General features: G+C 38.6%; 1 protein-coding gene across 6 annotated transcripts in view; it reads right to left on the bottom strand.

The window, feature by feature from the left end:
* Positions 1-23,807, bottom strand: part of SESTD1 (SEC14 and spectrin domain containing 1) — a 163,132-nt gene that overhangs the window by 17,135 nt on the left and 122,190 nt on the right. For all 6 annotated transcript variants that reach the window (XR_005790400.1, XR_005790399.1, XM_040475531.1 and 3 more), the window contains 4 exons: positions 21,162-21,284; positions 5,581-5,775; positions 4,940-5,054; positions 3,349-3,508 (listed from right to left, as the gene is read on the bottom strand). Coding sequence is in view for 4 of the 6 variants with exons in the window: in XM_040475531.1 (XP_040331465.1) it covers positions 3,349-3,508; positions 4,940-5,054; positions 5,581-5,775; positions 21,162-21,284 (593 nt within the window). In the remaining 2 variants the exon portion in view is untranslated. The remainder of the gene's footprint in view (positions 1-3,348; positions 3,509-4,939; positions 5,055-5,580; positions 5,776-21,161; positions 21,285-23,807) is intronic.

Below are 23,807 nucleotides of genomic sequence, written 5' to 3' on the forward strand. Positions count from 1 at the left end.
ACAAAACAAAACAAAAAACACTCCCATCTGTTTTCCAAAGAAGAAATAAAGCTCTATTGATCTCTGGGTGTAGAGAAATACAATTCAGAGTATTTTTACATTTTATTTACTTATTTATTTTAATATTTATTTTTGAGAGAAAGAGAGAGCTTGCATGGTGGAGGGGCAGAGAGAGAGAGGGAAATGTAGAAATCTGAAGCAGGCTCCAGGCTCTGAGCTCTCAGCACAGGGCCCGATGTGGGGCTCAAACTCACAAACCGCAAGATCATTATCTGAGCCTAAGTCAGATGGTTTACGGACTGAGCCACCCAGGTGCCCTAAGTATTTTTAAATTTTAGTGTGGTTTGCCCTATCTAATATACAGATTAAGCTTTCAAGGTGACTTGACCTAACTCAGCTCTGATCCATTCCCTTCATACCCATGCAATTCTATGTTAATTTAGACAGAAGGGAGAATTCAAATTCACTACAATGCCAAACACCAATAACCAGTTACCCAGGAGGCACTGGGCTCTGCTACAGTCAATGTTCTCCAGCAAGCTGAATAACAATACAGAAACCATGGTCACAAGGCTACTTTTTATAAGGACCTCCTTTATGAAAGCCCATATTACTAAAATGACCTTAGTTAAAGGAAACTCTACAAGGGACTAAAAGGAAGTGATTATGGTAAGACTTGTTTAAAATCTGAAGCTAAACGACAATGTAAGGCACTGTAATGATGAAAACGCTATCACAGATATACTTAATACACGCTTTCGGGTCTTGGATAATGTGCCTGGAAAATGTAAGACATGGTCTAAACTATTAAGTTGGTCGCATTTGGGGAGGTGGACTTCTAAAGAAACAATATGGTAAGTGCTACTGTGGAGCTATGTAAAGAGTTCTATGGGAGAGGGAGGAACAAGTGACCAAATATGCCTTAGAAATCTAAAAAAAAAAGCCTTCCAAAAATAAGTATCCCTGAGTCATGAAGAATAAGCAGGAGTCCATCAGCCAGAAAATGAAGAAAGAAGTATTCTAAGTCACAGATTCATGAAACAGCACAGTGCATTCAGGAAAGTAAAAACAACTGTGTTTATATGAGAAAGTTGCAGGAAATAAGATTATGCAGGATTTAATTATGAAGGGTCTCCCACACTATTTCAAGGAGACAGAACTTCATGTGAGAAAAAAGGAAGTCACTGAGTGGGGTTTTATGATTAGATATGCACTTTACAAAGATTTACTGTCATGTACAACAGACTAGAGAAGAACAAGGCCAGAGGCAGATAAGAGAGAAGATCTTAAGTAGAAAACATTCAGGATTCAGAGAAAGTAGAACTTAAGACATTTAACTAGGCTATAAGAGATGAGGAAGAGTATGGATTTTAGGATTAATCCTAAATTTGGTAGCTGATGGTAACTTTACCTGGAAAATTAAAAGAGAAGAGTACATTATCTGAACATACTAGGTCTGAGGCATGTATGGGGGAAAATACCTGGAGATACTAAGTAGGCAAGTGGGATTACAGGTCTAAAGCAAGGGCAGGGGTGGGGTCAGAACCATAAATACTTAGTTACAATCACATAAAGTCATTAAAGTAGTAAGACTGTCCAGGGAGAACACACAGAATGAGAAGAGGATTTGGCCTCAAACCCTGAAAGCAGTGAAATTAGTGACAGAACAAGAAATCAGCGAAGAAAACTGAGAAGACAGAGTGCCAGGATGAGGGTGTTTTCAAAAGAAGACAAAGTTGTCAGAGTGTTTCAAGAAGAAAGTAAGTCAGTGGTGTCCAATGCTATTCAGTGTGATCAAGCTACATTAAGACCAAAAATATTCCCTGGATTTTGAGCCAGATCAGGCATTTATTCAATACGTCAATTACAAAGTCACTGGTGACATCAATGAGAAGTTCAGTGAAATGGTGAGGGTAGCAGGCAGACTGGGGAGGGCTAAAAAGTAAATGACAGTCAGTGAGAAAGTAGCATGAGTGCAGATTAGACCTTCAAATGACTAAGCTTTCAACAAGGAGAACTCTAGGGCTAGATGACAATGAAGCGGTTGAAGAGGACAGTATATGCATGTGTATAATTTTTTTCTTAATAGGAGAGATTTAAGGATTTAAATGAGAGGCAGAGATCAGAGTAGAGAATGAGAGTGGAAGGGCAAAACATGAGGTAGTTGGCTTTAGTAAGAACAGAGTTAGTTTGTGATTAGAATAAATAATGAAATGGTAAGTTTGCAGATACTAGGCTAGAAGGAATTTCTGCCTAATGCATATTTTCTGCGTGATGTAGTGATGTGTTCTGTGAGGTTTTACTGATGATGTTAAAATTTCTAAGTGTGCCAACATTTCATACAACCATGCTACACTGTATATACTTTCATATATTAATTTAACCTTCTACTTTGTAATGCTCTCCAGTTACTACTGCAAATTGAATTTTCAAAGAATCCTTTAAATTCCTCGCTGTATAACTGAGAACAAACTGAGGGTTGATGGGGGGTGGGAGGGAGGGGAGGGTGGGTGATGGGTATTGAGGAGGGCACCTTTTGGGATGAGCACTGGGTGTTGTATGGAAACCAATTTGACAGTAAACTTCATATATTAAAAAATAAAATAAAATAAATAAATAAATTAAAAAAAATTCCTCGCTGTATATCAAAGAAAACTAAATTGCCTCTTACCCAGAAACTACTGTCTATTCTTTCACAGCAAATGAGTACAATGGATGTGTGACAATTTGTGACTCAGTTCAAACGAAGAAGTTGATCAATGCAGATGACACACTTAAGAGCATCTCTAAACTAAATGAAAATGGAAAAGAGCCAAGTTCTCCAAAAAGGGTTTTCTTTTCTTTTTTAATATTGTTAACATTTATCCATTTTTCAGAGACAGAGCACAAGCAGGAGAGGGGCAGAGAGAGGCAGACACAGAATCCAAAGCAGGCTCCAGGCTCCGAGCTGTCAGCACAGAGCCCAACGTGGGGCTTGAACTCACAAGCCCTGAGATCATTACCTGAGCCGAAGTCAGATGCTTAACCGACTGCATCACCCAGGCACCCCTCCAAAAAGCGTTTTCTTAAAGGACAGAAGAGTCACAGGCTACCGTGAAGATATGGAATGTGAAGTACTTGGGTGTAAGTGAAATTTCACCAGTGGGTAAAAAGGGAAAAGGCAGCATTAATTGAACAAACTGTTGTTGTTAGTACAATTACACAGAATAATTCCATTCACCAAAACCTAACACATGCCTACTATATCACAGGTGAGACCCTATACTCTGTATGGAAAATATAAATTATATCAGTTATTTTAATATTATGTTATTTTAGCAAAAATTAACATTAATAGTCAAACTTTGCCTTTGTTTCCTAAGCTGCATATCTTCCATCACTCCTTGTATGTGGTCCACATTTTCTTTATTTTCAATGGTGACATCCTTTCCATAGGCCCAGGATGCCTGATTGGAGATCTGATCCAGAAGTCCTTGACCTTTTTCACGCAAACCTTGTAATCCTACATCTAAAAAAAAAGTTCCTAGATTTAATCTCTTAAACAAAAGAGGCACTTTCCCTCCCTCAAGTAAATCCTCTCAATTGTACTTGGATTTCAAGTGGAACAGCTTTGTGCATTAAACTACCTTGGGGTGGAGGTCTCTGAACACTTCAAGCAATAAACCCCTTTTAATAGTGGTTCAAATTGGAGCTCCTTCTCATGCCAAATTCTCCATAAAGAGAATTTCCAATTATTTCTCAAAATTGAAAGCAGGAAGTAAGTGTGAGAATTTCTATCTTGGTTATAGTAAGATTTTTCAATTTGTTTCCTTTTTGCTTTTACGTAGTCCCAATTTTTAGGAGAGAACAGCAAACATTTTGTTCAAAAAAAATGTAGAAGAGTTACAAGACTTCAAAGCATTCAAGCAATGTATGATCACTGTGAAAAAAGGATGCTGAATGTTTTGAGTACAGGCATCGTCCAGCTTATACCAAACAAGAAGCAACATTTAGGGTAGATTTACAGTACTCCAAACTAGACAAGCATAGAGGAATTCTTTTTTTTTTCTTTTTTAAAGGAAAAATATGATTCCAGAAAGCTTCTGACACTTTGAAATGAAGTGCATTGGGCATATTAGATACAAAATATGCATTATGCCTATCATGTGTTAAAATAACAAAGACTGCAAACAAGTAAAATGCCCATACAAACATGATTTTTCAAACCCATTCCCTCAAATCCTTTTCACTAATTAATCTGGTTCAATGGTATGTCATCATTTTCAACTAAATCTCTGTCTCAGGTTTCTGCTTCCTTGCCTCCATTCCCTTTGCCATCCTATCCCCCTCAATATAACCCTCCCTTCCCATTCGCACATCTACTATCTTCTCTCCATCATGACCTAGGGAAATTCACTGTATTTCCTTCCTACTGTAGTAAAATGTTAAAAGGCCTTGGTGTCAAGTGAAACAGGACCATCCTCCCCTTGGGAGAGTAGGTAACCTTGGCAATATTCCCAGTTTGGAGAAACAAATGCACAGAACCAAACCGACTATGTATTCACAAGGTTAGGATATAGCAACAACAAAAATCATTGCATAAAACACAGTTTGGGGCATACAAGGTTTACCACAGAACACTCACAGCTAATTACAGTTTATGCATGCACTACAAATAACTGTTCATAGGATATGCAAGACATAGCACCTGTAGATATAGCTGGGTAAAGAAGAAAGGCTAAAGGCCCAATGAAGGAAGGGTGATTGGCCATCAATGAAAAATAAAAATTTTACCATGTATTACACCCTTCAAGGGAATAAAACCTATTTTATACTAATTTTTCCTATGTTCCCTATAAATAATTCTAATTAGTTCAGTATAAGTTGACTTGTCTAATGATAGTAATGATATTTCTAAAAAAAGAACCCTTATGTTTCAGCATTTTTAAAATCTGCTTACCAACACTTTTCAGCTTCTCTTCAAGCAGTTTTAAAGTCTGCTGAATCGATGCTCCATCAGCTGGTGCTACATCTACGCACAACATCCCTAATAAGCCATCCAACTGCTGAGACAACTAAAGCAGAGGGACACCAAAGAGATAACCCTGATGTAATCAGCATCTAAAGTGTTTAATGATTAATGAGGTTTATGTCTAATGAGGTTATCACAATTACACTTGAAAATAGACTATGCTGTTAAAAGACAAGGACGAATAATTAGAATACATGTTATCTGAAAGACAGAACACATAGATGCATGCACCAAGAAGACAAAGATTTATATCCAGGTCAGCAGAATGTAAAAAAAAGTACTGCAACTTCCATTTCAATCTAAGTTATAAAGCATAAACAGAGAAACAATCAAAATAAATATATCAACTAGGTTGGAAGACTAGACAAAACAGGTTTATGTGCATGCAAAATGACTTAAAAATGAAAATTAAAAAAAAAAAAGACTTTTATCATCTCTCCACAAGCAAATTATTCTATTGTTCCAGAAAAATAATTAGGAGACATGCAAACCTGTAAAAATTATGTGCAGATAAGTATAAGTGTTCAGATCATTTGAAGAAAAGAAAAGCAATCAGAGTAGACACTTACATCTTGGGCAACACCATGAAATTCAAGAGCTGCTTGTAAGAGATTCTGCCTAAATTCCAGCTGACTGGCCTGTCGGTAGCAAACATCACTAAGTTGTTGCTGCAGTGACTTCAGTTCCACAAGATCTTCCTCATCCCCAGCATTTAAGAGTGCTGCAATTTGTTGATTAAGTTCCACATACACTGCAAACCATTCCTGTAACACACATGTTGTAAAGTAAATTAAGTATCAAATTGGTTCTTGAAAAACTACATTACATTTTATAATTCCTTTAGATAAACTAAGTAACATATATGACAATTTTCGAAGGCAAAATTTCTTCAAGTGAAGATGAGAAGTCCCCAACCTCCAAATCCTTCCATTCCAACCTGGAGCTCACCCCTGCCAACAGCAGTATCTATCCTATATCCTTATCCTGGTCTCTGAATGTTCCATTTCCTTTCTTGTTCTACCTAAAACCTGTCCACCCTCAGAGAAAAGTATTACCCGACCACTTTTTCTCCCTTTCCCTCAAAACCCACTTCTCCTTTACAATGCATGCTATCGGACAACATCCTTCCAATGCTTCCCATTACCCAGGGAGCATGGCAAAGGTCACTGCCCCTCTCTGGGCCAGCCTTCCCACGGGCTCCCACCACGTAGACATTCACCCAGCACTCTTAACTCTTTCCCTGATTCTCTCCCTCACTTCCAACCATCCTATCCTCACCCCACTTTGGCCACCTACCCCAACAGATGCAAACTCTTATCATTTTCATACACTACTATCCAGCCCCCAAATCTTAACTTTAATAATCTCATTCTCTGACCACCAGCTCCTGACTCTCCAATTAACATCCTTTAGGATGCTCATTCCTACAACCCCATGAGATTGGGCAATTCAGTGGCCTGCTTGTTTTACTTTCCAGCACTCAAGAGCCTCATGTCCTCATGTCTATCTTTGGTCAGAGACTATATAACCATCTCCCAAGGCAAGACCCATGCTCATGCCCTGCTCTCTTCCTTTCATCAGATTCCCCTGCAGAATCCTCAGACCTGGGTTTCTGTGCCTACTGTGTACCTATACCAGAGTAGCAACATAGCTGGATAACAACTATGTGACAGCTGTCTTTTTAAATAAAGATAAATTAAAAAAAAAAATACACACACATACACATTCTCTATATGAAAATATACAAATATATATAACCTCAAATAGAATTTCAGCAATCCTATTACATTTCTCTAGTCAATTCATTTTATCATTCTCCCAATTATTTGTTTTCTTTACTCCAATTCCCACTCCCTTTCCCTCTCTTCACTCTAAAAATCTAGCCTCATTTCACTAGGAAGCAATTAGAGAACTCTCCCATCTTCTTACCAACAAATCTATGACCCTCCCTCCTTCTGCAGCCCTATGCTTTGCCCTCCCTACTAAAATAGCACACAAACAGTCCCTGCATCTAAGCCAACCCCTTCACTCGTGCTACCTCTGTCCTCTTTTGCCTACATAAGGCCTTGCTCTTGCACTTATCTTCTCTCTCCCATCATGAACTCACTCTTTCCAACTGGATTATTTCTACCAGCATACAAATAAAATGCAGTATCTTATATTTAAAAACAAAATATACTTAAGACAGGTGCATTTTACTATATATAAATTAACTTAAATTAAAAACAACAAAAAAACCCCAAAACCCTTAAGACCAAGACCATCCCTTAAATAAATACTCTACACTCACTCTACCTTCTCATTTCCCATTCTCTTTTTAATCCATTCTGGTCAGGATTTGTCCTTCCTGCTCTTACCAAATTCTCAGTCTTTATCTTACTGGGCCCCTCAGTTGCATTTGACAAAGGCAACCACTTCCTCCTTGAAATGCCTTTTTTCTCTAGTTCCCTGAGACATAGCAGCTCCTCTGCTGGCCCTCCTGCTTTTTTTGCCCTCTAAATTTAGGATGACCGGGGCTCAGCTTTCCAAAGACTCTTTTCTTTTTAAATCAGTACTCTTTGGGCTTGGATGAGCTCACCTACCCATGTCTTTGAGTAACCTCCATGCGTTGGTAATTCCCACATTAATATTCTTATCTTAACCCCTTCCCTGAATCCAATGCTGATATTCAACTGCCCACTAGCTATCTCCATTTGGATGAACATTACACACCTAAAATTTAACCTATCTCCAAAGCTGCTGGTTCTAAGCCTCTCAACCTGCTTCTTTCCCAGTTTTCCCCTTCTTCAGAGGTACTAAGGTCAAACACCTGATTCTTCCAAGAGCAAGTCTTACTGGCTCAATCTCAGGAATGTGACAACTTCTCATCACATCTACTGCCTCCATTCTTAGTCTCTTGTTTTCCTATTTTGTTGTCTGTCCCTTGTCCCTATTCTCCATATGATAGCCAATGATCTTTTAAAAACATAAATCAGGGGTGCCTGGGTGGCTCAGTTAACTCAAGTCATAATCTCAAGGCTCATAGGTTCATGCCCTGCATCAGACTCTTGTGCTGACAGCTCAGAGCCTGAAGCCTGCTTCAGATTCTGTCTCCCTTTCTCTCTGCACCTCCCCTGCTCGCAATCTCTCTCAAAAATAAATATTAAAAAAAAAATTAAAAACATAAATCAGTTCTCTTCTACAAAATCCCTCCAATGATTTCATGTTAACATTTAAAATAAATGTCAAGTTCCTTTCCATGGGCTAAGTGAACATGCTTTGGCCCGAACTCCCTCTAGAAACATGGTTTTTTGGTTTTTTTGTTTTTTTTTTTTTATATGAAATTTATTGTCAAATTGGTTTCCATACAACACCCAGTGCTCATCCCAAAAGGTGCCCTCCTCAATACCCATCACCCACCCTCTCCTCCCTCCCACCCCCCATCAACCCTCAGTTTGCTCTCAGTTCTCAACAGTCTCTTATGCTTTGGCTCTCTCCCACTCTAACCTCTTTTTTTTTTTTTCCCTCCCCTCCCCCATGGGTTCCTGTTAAGTTTCTCAGGATCCACATAAGAGTGAAACCATATGGGATCTGTCTTTCTCTGTATGGCTTATTTCACTTAGCATCACACTCTCCAGTTCCATCCACGTTGCTACAAAAGGCCATATTTCATTTTTTCTCATTGCCACGTAGTATTCCATTGTGTATATAAACCACAATTTCTTTATCCATTCATCAGTTGATGGACATTTAGGCTCTTTCCATAATTTGGCTATTGTTGAGAGTGCTGCTATGAACATTGGGGTACAAGTGCCCCTATGCATCAGTACTCCTGTGTCCCTTGGATAAATTCCTAGCAGTGCTATTGCTGGGTCATAGGGTAGGTCTATTTTTAATTTTCTGAGGAACCTCCACACTGCTTTCCAGAGCGGCTGCACCAATTTGCATTCCCACCAACAGTGCAAGAGGGTTCCCGTTTCTCCACATCCTCTCCAGCATCTATAGTCTCCTGATTTGTTCATTTTGGCCACTCTGACTGGCGTGAGGTGATATCTGAGTGTGGTTTTGATTTGTATTTCCCTGATAAGGAGCGACGCTGAACATCTTTTCATGTGCCTGTTGGCCATCTGGATGTCTTCTTTAGAGAAGTGTCTATTCATGTTTTCTGCCCATTTCTTCACTGGGTTATTTGCTTTTCGGGTGTGGAGTTTGGTGAGCTCTTTATAGATTTTGGAGACTAGCCCTTTGTCCGATATGTCATTTGCAAATATCTTTTCCCATTCCGTTGGTTGCCTTTTAGTTTTGTTGGTTGTTTCCTTTGCTGTGCAGAAGCTTTTTATCTTCATAAGGTCCCAGTAATTCACTTTTGCTTTTAATTCCCTTGTCTTTGGGGATGTGTCGAGTAAGAGACTGCTACGGCTGAGGTCAGAGAGGCCTTTTCCTGCTTTCTCCTCTAAGGTTTTGATGGTTTCCTGTCTCACATTCAGGTCCTTTATCCATTTTGAGTTTATTTTTGTGAATGGTGTGAGAAAGTGGTCTAGTTTCAACCTTCTGCATGTTGCTGTCCAGTTCTCCCAGCACCATTTGTTAAAGAGACTGTCGGGGCGCCTGGGTGGCGCAGTCGGTTGAGCGTCCGACTTCAGCCAGGTCACGATCTCGCGGTCCGTGAGTTCGAGCCCCGCGTCGGGCTCTGGGCTGATGGCTCAGAGCCTGGAGCCTGTTTCCAATTCTATGTCTCCCTCTCTCTCTGCCCCTCCCCCATTCATGCTCTGTCTCTCTCTGTCCCAAAAATAAATAAACGTTGAAAAAAAAAATTTTTTTTTAAATAAAAAAAAAAAAATAAATAAACAGACTGTCTTTTTTCCATTGGATGTTCTTTCCTGCTTTGTCAAAGATTAGTTGGCCATACGTTTGTGGGTCTAGTTCTGGGGTTTCTATTCTATTCCATTGGTCTATGTGTCTGTTTTTGTGCCATAGAAACATGGTTTTATGTGGCTCCTTACCTTGTTCACAGACATACCTATTATGCCTTTACCATGGCAAGTAAGCTCCTGCCTACGGGGTTTCACTTGATCTTAACTTCCTTTTGCCTGAATTACTCCTTCATAAGGTCTCTCATTAAATATGATCTCCTCAGAGAGGCCTTTCCTGAAAGCCTTTTCTTATCTGCTTTCCTCCCTCTTTCCCAATATAAATTTAAGTTCTATATTATAAGACAGTGTTATATACCAAAGAACATAGAATGATATGTGACATATATAGTATGTGCTCAATACATACTGAATGAACATGTAAGATGCTTTCTATTAGATACTGCAGATTAGCTGACATTAAATTAAGTTAGGTAACAGGTACTGGTCTAAATGTGGTCTACTCTTGTGCCCTGTACCTAAAACTTGGGTTTTGCTTATTTGTCACATTGTTTTATTGCTTGAACTACTACTATGAAACCTTTGAAAATTATTATACAGATGATGTAGTCAGATGTAGTGGAAAAAACACTGGATTTGAAAGACAGGCCCAAGGTCTTTTTTCCTTACAAAAGGTATGATCTTCATTAAGTCGCTTAATTTCTCAGAACCAGTTTCTTTCTTTATAGCAGTGATTTTCAATGGGAGGTTATTTTGCTTCATAGGGAACATTTCCCAATATCCAGAGACACTTTTGGCTGCCATAACTGAGGAGGCACAATGCTAATGCATCTAGTGGGTAGAAACCAGCGAAGCTGCTAAATTACCCTACAATGCACAGGACAGCCCCTACAATAAAGATCTATCTGGCCCAAAGTGTCAATAGTGCAAAGTTGAGAAACCCTGTTCTATACACAACACTGATGACATTATTATCTATCTTACCTATTTTATTGGTTATCATATAAATTTAATTATATACTACCATACACGAAATACTTTTTAAACCATACAATGATTTTGTTTTTATTTTTTTTATTTAAAAAAATTTTTTTGAATGTTTATTTATTTTTGAGAGAGAGAGCGAGCGAGCGAGCGCATGAGCGGGGGAGGAACAGAGAGAGAGGGAGACACAGAATCTGAAGCAGGCTCCAGGCTCTGAGCTGTCAGCACAGAGCCTGAGGCAGGGCTTGAACTCACGAGCCATGAGATCATGACCTGAGCCGAAGTCGGACGCTCAACCAACTGAGCCACCCAGGTGCCCCCATACAGTGATTTTAAAGGTTAACGGAGAGTAGGAGTTAAGATGGCAGAACAGGGGCGCTTGCACGACTCAGTCTTAAGCATCTGACTTCGGCTCAGGTCATGATCTCATGGTTCGTGAGTTTGAGGCCCGCATCAGGCTCTGCGAAGATGGCTCAGATTCTGGAGCCTGCTTCGGATTCCATGACTCCCCCCTCCCACCTCTCTCTCTCTGTGTCCCTTCCCTCCTTGCACTCTGTCTCTCTAAAATTAACAAACATTAAAAAAAAAAAAAAAAAGATTAAAAAAAAAAAAAGATGGCAGAGCAGCATGGAGACCCTGAGCTTATCTTGTCCTTAAAATGCAGCTAGATCAGCACCAAACCATTTTGAACACCTAGGAAATTGACCTGAGGATTAACCCAACGGCCTATATAACTTGAGCCACAGAACTCAGCAGGTATGCAGTGCAGAGAGGTGAACTGGGGGAGAGAAAAGCTGTAGAGGGCAGGGAGCTGTTTTCTCAGACAGAAGACACAGAGAAAAGGGGGAAAGTGTGGTGCACTGGGGTCCTGCAAGAAAAGCATTCCCTTGAAAGTAGCTGGAGAGAGAAAGAGTGAAAACACTCACAGGAAGACTGAATAAGTAATCTGTTCCCCAAAACCACTGACAGGGAGAAGGGAGAGGGTTTCAATACCACCAGGATTCTATAAACAGTGGAGCACAGAGTCTGAAGTCTTGGGAGTTCAGTGCCTGGTGGTGCTCTGGTGAGGAAGTACAGCAAATCCCCAGGAGCAGACAGCAGAGCCTTAGAGGTCCGTGTGCCACATGGGGAGAAGTGGTTCCCCTGATTGGAAAGTATTTGGTAGAAGCCATATGGCCTCCCCAAAGGAAAAGGTCCCAGTGGACCCCACAGAGAAGCCATATTTGCTGGTACTGGGACAAAGATGCCATAGTGCAGCGAAACCTGGGGCCAGCTATGTGTTGTGATTTGCCATAATCTCTGAACCTCTGCCACTGCACGATCGCATGAACTTTTTCTGGGGCAAGCCGGCACCTGGCCATTGCTCAGCAAGACCCTCCACCAGAGAGTCGGCAGGCGTCCAAGCCACAGAGGTCTCTGAAGTGTAAGGTTTTGAAACACAACCCCATCTGAGATAAAACACTGGAGGGAGGTGCTACTTGGCAGGCAGACAGCTGGGACACGGATGGGGTGGAGGCAGGGAGTGGATGGAGGCCTGAGACAAAGGAGAGGTGCTTGATTGTGGGTTGGTGAGGGCACGAAGTTCCTATGGCAGAGACTAGGGAGCTGGGTGAAGCCATTTCCACCTCTCCTGCACACAAACATGTGCACACGAGCATGCGCACCACACTGATCCACCCCAGTAGCCTAAGCAGTGGCACCCAGTGGAGAACAGAGCCAATACACCAAGCCCCACCCAACTGCACCCTGCCCTCCAAGCACATTTCCTAGAAGACCAGAACAAGTCACTCCACCTGCTCCATGTATGGACTATAGAGTGCTTCATAGTTACAGTTCTAGGGGAAACTGGATGTAACTTCATTTGGGTTTCATTCTGTTCACAGGTTCACTTATTTGCTCGTTTTCCTTGCTTCTGTTTTTGCTTAAATTGTTTTTTCTTTCTTTTCTTCCTCTTTCTTGGATAGAGAGAAAAAATGTTTTTATTTTTTATAACTAAAATTTTTTTGTTCTATTTCATTTTATTTTATTCTATTTTTTAATTTTTACATTTTTTACTTTTTCTTTCTCTCCTTTCCCTTTTTTTCTCTATTCTATCAAGCTTCTTTCAACAAGCAGACTGAAAGACACCTAGGATCTAGCTTTGATTTTTTTTTTAATTTCTAAATTTTCATTAATTTTCTTTCTTCCTCCCAAATGAAAAAATGAAGGGATTCACGCCAAAAGAAAGAAGATGAAGAAATGTCAACCGGGACTTAACACAGATGTAAGTAAAATGCCTGAACAAGAATTTAGAACCATGATAATAAGAATACAAGCTGGGGTTGAAAATAGCACAGGAGACACCACAGAAACCCCTTCTGTGGATATTAAAAAAAAAAAATCTGGTCAGGCCAAAATTAAAAATGCTATAACTGAGATGCCATCTTGAACGGATGCCACGACAGCAAGGATGGATGAAGCAGAGCAGTATCAGCATTACAGAAGGTAAAGTTATGGAGAATAAGGAAACAGAAAAAAGGAGAGAAACAAAGGCAAAAGATTACAATACAAGACATAGAGAACTCAGTGACTTATTAAAGAGGAATCTGAATCATAGAAGTCCCAGAAGATGACAAAGAGAGAAAAAGAGGCAGAAGGTTTATGTGACCAATTCACAGCAAAAAACTTTCCTAATCTGGGAAAGGACACAGACATCAAAATCCAAGAAGCACAGAGAACTCTCATTAGATCCAACAAAAACCGACCATCACCAAGGCATATCACAGTCAAATCAAATTCACAAAATACAGACAAGAAAAGAATTATGAAAGCAGCAAGGGGAGAAAAGTCCTTAACTTATAAGGGAAGACAGATCAGGTTCGAAGCAGACCTATTCACAGAAACTTGGCAGGCTAGAAAGGAGTGGCAGGATACATTCAATGTGCCGAACTGGAAAAATATGTAGCCAAGAATGCTTTATCCAGCAAGGCTGTCATTCGGAATAGAAGGAGAGACAGAGTTTCCAAGAGAAAAACTAAAGGAATTTGTGATCACTAAACCACTCCTGCAAGAATTAAAAAAAAAAAAATTTTTTTAATATTTGTTTTTGAGAGAGAAAGAGAGAGAAAGAGAAAGAGAGAACAAGAACACGAGAGTGAGAGCGCGCATGGGAGGAACACAAAGAGAGGGAGGTACAGAATCTGAAGCAGGCTCCAGGCTCTGAGCTGTCAGCAAAGAGCCTGACGTGGGGCTCAAACCCATGAACTGAGCTGAAGTCAACATTCAATCGACTGAGCCACCCACGAGCCCCCCTGCAAGAAATTTTGAGGGGGACTCTTTGAGCGGAGAAAAGTCAAAACAAAAAAGACCAAAAGCAAGTAACACTAGAAAGGACTAGAGAACATCACCAGAAACACCAACTCTACAAGTAACACAATGACAATAAATTTGTATCTTTCAGTACTCTAAATGTAAATGGACTAAATGCTCCAATCAAAAGACACAGGGTATCAGAATGTATAAGAAAACAAGACCCATCTATATGCTGCTTACAAGAGACTCATTTTAGACCAAAAGACATCTGCAGACAGAAAGTAAGGGGATAGAGAACTATTACACTAATGTTCATCAAAACAAAGCTGGAGTAGCCATACTTATATCAGACAAACTAAATTTCAAAATAAAGACTGAAACAAGAGATGAAGATGGGCATAATTAAGGGGTCTATCCACCAAGAAGATCTAACAACTGTAAATATTTATGCCATCGTGGGAGCACCCGAATATATAAATCAATTAATCAAAAAAAACCTCATTGATAATAATACCGTAATAGTAGGGGACTTCAATACCCCACTGATAACAATGGACAGATCATCTAAGCAGAAAATCAACAAGGAAACGATAGCTCTGACACACTGGACTGGATGGACTTAACAGATATATTGAGAATATTTCATCCTAAAGCAGCAGAATACACATTCTGCTCAAGTACACATGGAACATTCTCCAGAATAGGTCCCATACTGGGACACAAATCAGCCCTCAACAAGGGCAAAAATACTGAGATCATACCATGCATATTTTTAGACCACAACACTATGAAACTTGAAATCAACCACAAGAAAAATCTGTGAAGACCATGAATACTCGAGGATTAAAGAACATTCTACTAAAGAATGAATGGGTTAACCAAGAAATTAAAGAGAAAATTAAAAAGGACACGGAAGCCAATGAAAATGATAACACAATAGTCCAAAACCTCTGGTACGCAGCAAAGGTGGTCTTAAGAGAGAGTATACAGCAATCAAGGCCTTCCCAAAGAAGGAAGAAAGGTCTCAAATATGCAATCTAACCTTACACCTAAAAGAGCTGGAAAAGAACAGCAAATAAAGCCCAAAACCAGCAGAAGAAGGAATAAAGAGCAGAAATCAATGAGATCAAAATAAAAAAAAAAAAACAAAAACGGAACAGATCAATGAAACCAGGAGCTGGTTCTGTGAATGAATTAACAATATTGATAAACCCCTAGCCAGACTGTAGTAAAACTCTACTCTCCACTTGTGAGAGTGCAAGTAAAAAACACAACACCTTAGTATTATGAATAGTTTTGACCCTGTGGACCCTATAATAGAATCTCAGGAATTTCTCTTCCCAGAGATCCTCTGGCCATATTTGAGAACTACTGGACAAGTTAGTTAATGATGCTAAGAAAATTGGTTATGTCCATGAGAGGGGGTGGGGGCGGACAGGAGCCTACCTCACACCATACAATATTAAATTTCAAACGAATTAAAGGTGTAAATGTGAATAATTTTTTTAAACAAGATTAAGAGAGATTGATTTAAAGAAGAAAATACTACTTGAGAAAAATATCACTACGTTTTCAAATAGAAAGGAATTTCACAATCTTCTCCACAGTACTTGCAAATTTAGTTTATGCTCTAAATAAATAGAACCAATTCTTTGAAAAAATGAGTAATGATACAGAGTAAAATAGTAAAGTAAAAGATTAGCACCCTGGATCAGTATTTCTTACAGTGAGATCTATCTACATCACAGTGGGGTGCCCGCGTGGCTCAAGAGGTTAAGTGTCCAAATTTGGCTCAGCTCATGATCTCGCGGTTCATGAGTTTGAGCCCCGCATTGGGCTCTGTGCTGACAGCTTGAAACCTGGAGCCTGCTTCGGATTCTATGTCTCTCTCTCTCTCTCTCTCTGCCCCTCCGCCACTCATACTCTGTGTGTCTCTCTCTCTCTGTCTCTCTCTCTCTGTCTCTCTCTCTCTCTCTCTCTCCCAAAAATAAACATTAAAAAAATAAGTAAAATAAGAAAACTTAAGTTCCACCCTGACTTACTAAATCAGAGTCTGCTGGTATGTGGCTCTGCAACAGCAAGTTTAACAATTACTTCAGGTGACTCCTATGACCACTAGGGTTCACAGAACAACCATACTAAAGCTGATTTTTTTCCCTAGTTTGAACTTAGAATATAAAGGCCCTAGTAACCAGAACAAGGATGCAAACAAAACTAGTCTGGTTCATGAAATTAACACCTGAAATTAAAGAAACTCTTACCAGGAACTGCACCTGTCCTAAAAAAAAAAATAATCAGTCTCCCGGGATGTAAGGGGGAAAAAAAAAACTGTCGTGCATGTGCACGTGCGCTCTCTCTTCAAATTAACCAAAATGTTTCTTTCTAAGAAATAGAATATAAAATTTATAGAACACTGAGTGAACAGGCTGCCTTCGGCTCAGTTTTGGTCATCCTCTGGTCTACCTCTTATAAACATTTAACTGCACAGAAAAGGATTACTTCATAGAAAAAAACACATCAATTCCAAGACATTGTAATTTGGATGCAGGCAGCAGATAAGGAATGAGCTTGAATGCTCACATACTAGGACAGAGGGAGTCATCGGGATTGACACTGGAATCATGTGGCAATTGGTGGTGATGCACAGCTGGTGAAATAATGGGTATTTATGCTTTTACCAAGAAATACAAATCCTAATTTAGGCAGAGAGAAACACTGCCAGCTCACTGAAGGCTAATATGTTCAGGAGAAGTGGATGTTCACTCTTCATGTACATCTGTTTTGCTGCTTACTAGAAAGACACAACACAACAGTCTTCTCTTTGGAAACCAGAAGTCAGCACTGTGAGATGGGGGATACAAACAGAATCCTAAAGCATCAGAGATTTATGTTTTTGCATATTCCTATGATGTGCTTTTACTTGCAAAGAGAAAAAGAAAACTTTTAATAAGATAGCAGATCATAAGCTAATATACTCATCCTGCATCAATCTATTCTCAAGGTGACAATGTAGTGCCACTTATTGGTTTAAAAAGTGCAATTCTCTTTTGTAAACATTTAGAATGAAAAATTTCAAATATATTAAAAACTGGAAAAAACAGTATAATGAACTCTCTGTGCCATCTATTTTCAGTGACTATCAACTCAACTCATGGCGAATCCTGTTTCTTCTATACGTCCATCCTATTTGTCCTCACCCCCCAATTTTGAAACTGTCACACATCATTTAAAATGAGATCCATAATTAAGTCATCAATGATTCTTTTCTTTGAGCACCATGTCTATAAATGCAAACATCAATATATATGCATATGTCCTCAAGTACTAAGAGGACAGAAATGGAAAAAAAAAATGTTATTATCTATTATCTTAAGCATATCAAATCCAGTAGCTTTCTCTGAGAGTGAGCTAGTGAGCAAGACAGAGAGAAATATAGAAAGGGACAGAAAGAGAAGTACAGAGATGCAGACAGAGGAAAAAGATTTTATGAGTATAAACCCAGCTACCCATTCATCAAAAAATGCTCTCTCCCAGTTTCTTCATGTATAAAAATAAGGTGATGGTATTATTAGAGTAGTCTAAAAGATCGGGGGACCTGGGTGGCTCAGTCAGTTAAGTGTCCGACTTTGGCTCGGGTCATGATCTCACGGTTCGTGGGTTTGAGCCCTGCATTGGTTCTGTGCTGACAGCTCAGCGTCTGGAGCCTGCTTCAAATTCTGTGACTCCCTCTTTCTATGCCTTTCCCCTGCTTGCATGCTGTCTCTCTCAATAATACATAAATATTAAAAAAAATTTTTTTTTAGAATAATCTAGATCATTTACAATTCAAAAATTCTGGAATTTTATATTGATTTCATATAAGTAAACAAGTGCACAAGTAAACAAGAGCCATTCATAAGCAATGCGTTTTGTTTTTTTTTTTTTAGTTTATTTTTTTGAGAGAGAGAGAGAGGGTGAAGCAGAGAGAGAAAGAGAGAGAGAGAGAGAGAGAGAGAGAGAGAGAGAGAGGGAGACAGGAGAGAGTGCAAGCAGGGAAGGGACAGAAAGAATCCTAAGCAGACTCTGCACTGTCAAAAGAGAGCCTGAGGCTCTCTCAAACTCACAAACCGTGAGACCATGACCTGAGCCAAAATTAAGAGTTGGATTCTGGGGCACCTGGTTGGAGCAGTCGGTTAAGTGGCCACCTTCAGTTCAGGTCATGATCTCGTGGTTCATGAGTTCCGGCTCCATATCAGGCTCTGTGTTGACAGCTCAGAGCCTGGAGCCAGCTTCAGATTCTGTGTCTTCTCTCTCTGCCCCTCCACTGCTTGTGCTCTCTCTCAAAAAATAAACAAACATTAAAAGAAAAAAAAAAAAAAAAAGAATTGGATGCTTAGCAACTGGGCCACCCAGGCACCCCAGCAATGTGTTTCTTTAAATGACTTTCAAACTTTATAAATAAAAATACAAAAATAAAAATCTAAACACGAGAATCTCTATGTATACTCTTTGTAATTTCATCCATACTATATGCAATATAAAATGTACTTTTCAATTCCTTTTGTGAAGTTCTTCATAATAGGTATATAATCCAACTTCTAACTATAATTATTCCTCTTGACATCTTAAAAAAATAATAAAATATAGATAAATCCTCTCTTTAGGACCCTCATGTGTCACATATCTTTATTTAAAAAATTTTGCACTCTTATAACTAAATCCTCTAGATGAAGTCTAGAATGTTCTATAGCAAATACTGTTTTCAAGAACTAAAAAAAAAACCCTGTTTTCAAAGGACTAAATTAAATTATAGGATAACTAAATTATAGGATAGAGTTATACTATAGTAACATGCTCTAGAACAATCCACAGGGTTCAAATGAGTCATAGTTTATGCCAAAAATATCAACAGCATTAAGTTATTTAAAAAATACCAAGAACATCAAAGGTTATAAGCTAAATACAAATTATTCCATTTTTTTTAGCATAAAAGGAAAACACATTATGTTGGAACCTGTGAAATGTATAAAATACACATATTTTTTTCAATTACAGGATTTCATTTTTAAATCTCTTACAAGTACTAATTAGGAAAATTGCTGACAATATATACACTATCTTTAGATAATTCCAAATCCAAATCTTGTGATACCTCTTGCTTATACGTTATTCAGTGAGTTTACAAATTCTATAGAGAACAGTGTGTATTTTATCTGCCAATACTGCAGATTAGTAAAGCTGATTTGGGGAATATTATAATGAAAAAAATATAAAAAACTAAACAGAATGGTATGTATTAAGAAGGAAAATAATTACGTCAGATATTGTTAAAATACACCTTTAGTAAAGAGCCAATGATACTTGGTCAACAATTCAAATTTATTCCTGAGAAAAGCATATTCAACATTTATTCTTTAATCTCATTTAGTTAAAATATACATTTACTATTACAATTATTTTATTTATTTGAGAGAGAGAATGCCAAACAGGCTCTGCACTGTCAGCACAGAGCCCAATGTGGAGCGTGAACTCACAAACCGCAAGATCATTACCTGAGTCGAAACTAAGAGTCAGGAGGTTAACCAAATGAACCACCCAGATGCCCCAACTAAAACTATACAACTTAAAAAAAATTTTTTTTAATGTTTATTTATTTTTAAGAGAGAGAGAAACAGAGTATGAGCAGGTAAGGAGCAGAGAGAGGGGGAGACACAGAATGTGAAGCAGGCTCCAAGGTGTCAGCACAGAGCCCGATGTAGGGCTTGAACGCACAAATGGTGAGATTATGACCTGAGCTGAAGTTGGATGCTTAACTAACTGAGCTACCCAGGTGCCCTTAAAACTATACAATTTTCACTTCAACTGGGGAAGATGTAGGGGAAAGAAAAAAACTGGATGTTCAGATAACCTGTAAATCTCATCTGGGTCCAGAGTTTAAAAGAATTTTTGATCAATTTTTTTCAGTTCTCTATTATCTATAGATCCTAGTGATCAGGATGCACGCTATAGTCACCCCTGAACACATGACCTTTTTTCCAATTAACACATAAATCCAATCAGAGTGTATGCTGATCACTTGGATTTGTCTTTTTGGGGACGTTGGTGGTGGGGGGGGTGCTGGCTTCTTTTATTACCTATTTAACGGAAAGATGTTTTATTCTTCATATTATATGTAAGGTTGAATACTGTGTGTGTGTATGTGCGTGCAAACTAATCAATTTAAGCTACATAACCTACAAAAGTAGAAATTAATGTATTTCAGTTTATTCTTCCAATTTTCTAGTCAATCTATCGAAAGTACCATAAGAAATACAATTTGAGGGAAAAAAGGGGTGAGCTAATTGATCCACAACTGAATGATCACTTTCTCAGTAATGAAGAGCTAACTCTAACAAAGCAGGGGCTTAACATATATCAACTTCCTCCATATACAAGTTGTTCAATTTTAAACCCTTTTTAACAATTATTATCTATAATCTGCCTATAGATTATTTGCTAATTGTATAACTGTGATTTGATCATCCCCTTCACAGATACAAACGAGAGCCTCTGAACGCACAAAGAATGGAAAGATATCCTGTACCCTCTGCAATCATTTTCCATCAGTTGTGACTAATGCAACAATTCTGGAATTACTCTCAGGCATTAATTGCACTGTATATACCCTAATAAGATAGGGACAGCCTCCCTGAGGATTTAAGGATCATAGTTTCTGTCGCAGGACTACAGATGAAGATTCTGTTTTTGTACTACTACTCTTTATTCTGTCACTGTAATTTTTTAAATTTCCCATGAATTAAAAAATTTTCACATGAATTATGTTTCTATAAAAATATACAATTAAACTGGATTGGAGCCAAACGCAAAACCAAACTTCCAATGAATACATAGTAAGGAGTCAAAATGTACCTTATGGCCTCTGAATATTAAACACACTATACTTTATGTCCTGTGCTAAAGTTTACAGCAACTTATCTCTTAGTACCACATATGCTGATTATGCACAGTAATCACAGCACTGTAACTTGCAGAGGAAAAGCACTCACACTGTGCTGACTCTCGATCTCCTCGTGCTTTTGCTGCAGTGCCTGGGAGGCCCGGATGGAGTCTCCAATCCCCCACTGGGCTCGTAGTTGTTCTGATCCAGGCCCTTCAAGCCAGTTCACAACCTATAAATGAAAGTTGAGATGAAACAATCAAAAGCTTCCCAAACATCCACTGTTTTCTCCTCCCAAAGTTCCTAAAGTATTTTTAATTTAAATTAAATTCTATTGTAAAGGCAATAAATATTTCTTTTGGAACTATATGGCCATAATCTGACAACTTGGTTCCAAAATCAAAATTTGAAAGCATGTACACTACAGCACCTTAGGCTTTCAGCCATCTGATCATCTGCCAGGCTAAAAATGTGGAATGCCCCCATAAAAGAGGATTAAAAATTAACATATGATAAGAAATAAAAGAACTATAGGATTTAGAGTTTTAAAGGATATGAGAAATGACACTGGTCAAATTTCTTATCTACCACTTAAGAAACTGAGTTTCAGAGATTGACTTCCCAAGGTAATATAATCCATTATTAAAAACCTAGGACACAAAAAGCCATGTGTCCTGACTCATAGTCTTAACGTTCTCAAAATACTGCTAAAACTAAATGAATTAACTAATATGTAGCTAAAATACCATTTTTCTCTGTTTGAAAATTAAAAACTGTAGTTTTATACTACTAGAGTACACAAGAGGGGTCCTGGGATGAACTAAACATGCAGACCCACAGACCATCTGAGCTCCCACTGGTACTGCTCAGTAGGATGTAAGGTGATGAACTAAGTTTGCCAGAGCAGCATCAAATGTTTTTCTTCTGCCAAGTCCCTGAAGCAGTCTAACAGTTCAGGCATAAGGAGATGAGATCCATATGGGACAGATTTGGGGGGCACTCTGGAATCAAAACTCCATACCCCACAGTGGTCATGCATACTATAAAAGTCCTAAATTCGGAGCACCTAGGTGGCTCAGTCAGCTGAGCATGCGACTCTGGATTTCAGCTCAGGTTGTGATCTTGCGGTTGTGAGACTGAGCCCTGCAACGGGCTCTATGCTGACAGCATGGAGCCTACTTGGGATTCTCTCTCTCCCTCTTTCTCTGCCCCTCCCCTGCTTGCACACTCATGTACACTCACTCTCTCAAAAATGAAATAAAACTTTAAAAAAAAGTCTTGAATTCAAGGATGCCCAAAGTTATGCCTTCCATCAAGTATTAGTTCTCCCCGTCCAGACCCAGAATAATTTTTACTATAAAAGCAATGTTGCCCACTAAACACAGATGACATCCCAAATTTTACATGTTTTCAAGGAAAGAGAGCTAGAGAGTTAAGCAAAGATCAGTTTCATGCAGAAAGAGTAAAGAATTGTGTTAACTCTTCACCCAGAAACACACACACACTAAAACTATATGGACACAGTAAAATAATTTTAACAGAAAAAATATTATCATCAAGTTTTACCTGTTACTAAATTAAGGAATTCAAAAACAGATGTACAGTTATGCCCCAAATGTAAACTTAAGATAGCTCCTAAAAAGTGAATGACGGTATGTCTGTAGCATAATATTACAGACCCTGGATAGACAGGCTTACCTCAGAACTTTATAACAAAGTATTACAGACCCATACTGCATTTCGTTATTATCAGGTTAAAATTTATTCCTTCAAAAATCTAATAGTTCATGTAATTTTTAGTAGTTATATAAAAGTACATCATAGGGAAAAATCATATATATTTCTTTCAATTAAGTTTTCACATGCATTGCATTTTCATGTTACTCCAAATTGAAGTGCTACATCTAATCCTTACAGAGTACAAGGAATTTCTATCCTGTGTTGCTCACTTAATATTATACTATAAAACTATAATGATTTTCTATGTGGCTACAATTAAAATTTTCAGTAGCTGCAAACTTATAAAAATTTTTAATGTTTGTTCTTTTTTTTTTTTTTTTTTTTTGAGAAAGAGAGACAAAGCATGAATGGGGAAGGGGCAGAGAGAAAGGGAGACAGAGAATCCAAAGCAGGCTCCAGACTCTGAACTGTCAGCACAGAGTCTGACGCAGCACTCAAACTCATAGACCTCAAGATCATGACCTGAGCAAAGTTGGACACGAAACTGACTCAGCCACCCATGCACCCTGCAAACCTCTGTTTTTAAGAAGACTGACCTCCTTGCCTGCCTTCCTCCCTCCTTCCTATCTGTCCAACCTAAAAGCTGAGTAATGTATCACATGTATCACTTCAAATACCACTTTTAAGACTCCAGGTATCTACCGTTGAGAAATCTTTTATATGCCCTAAATGTAAACTTAGGGGGTGGGTGGGTGTGTATACACACACACACACACACACACATATGGAGAAGTTCATATGCAGCATTTTTTTCTCTAATTCTATGTTGTTTGCCTAGGAAACATTTTCAGTAAAGATCTTGATTCAAGGACAATGTCATGTTAGTATACATTATAAAATTGCTCTCTAAAACATGTTTCTATTGGAACATCCAAGTAATTAAAGTTTTAACTGAGCATAACCTGTGTAAAGTGTACAAACTACTGCTTTTAAAATGCTTCTGCCAAACTGAACAACAGAAATCTCTCCAGGTATATTTTTAAATATTATTAAGATTGAATAAATTGAAAGTGTT

The sequence above is a fragment of the Herpailurus yagouaroundi genome, unplaced genomic scaffold (assembly GCF_014898765.1).
Source record: "Herpailurus yagouaroundi ecotype Mexico unplaced genomic scaffold, PumYag 140, whole genome shotgun sequence".
Taxonomy (NCBI): Eukaryota; Metazoa; Chordata; class Mammalia; order Carnivora; family Felidae; genus Herpailurus; species Herpailurus yagouaroundi.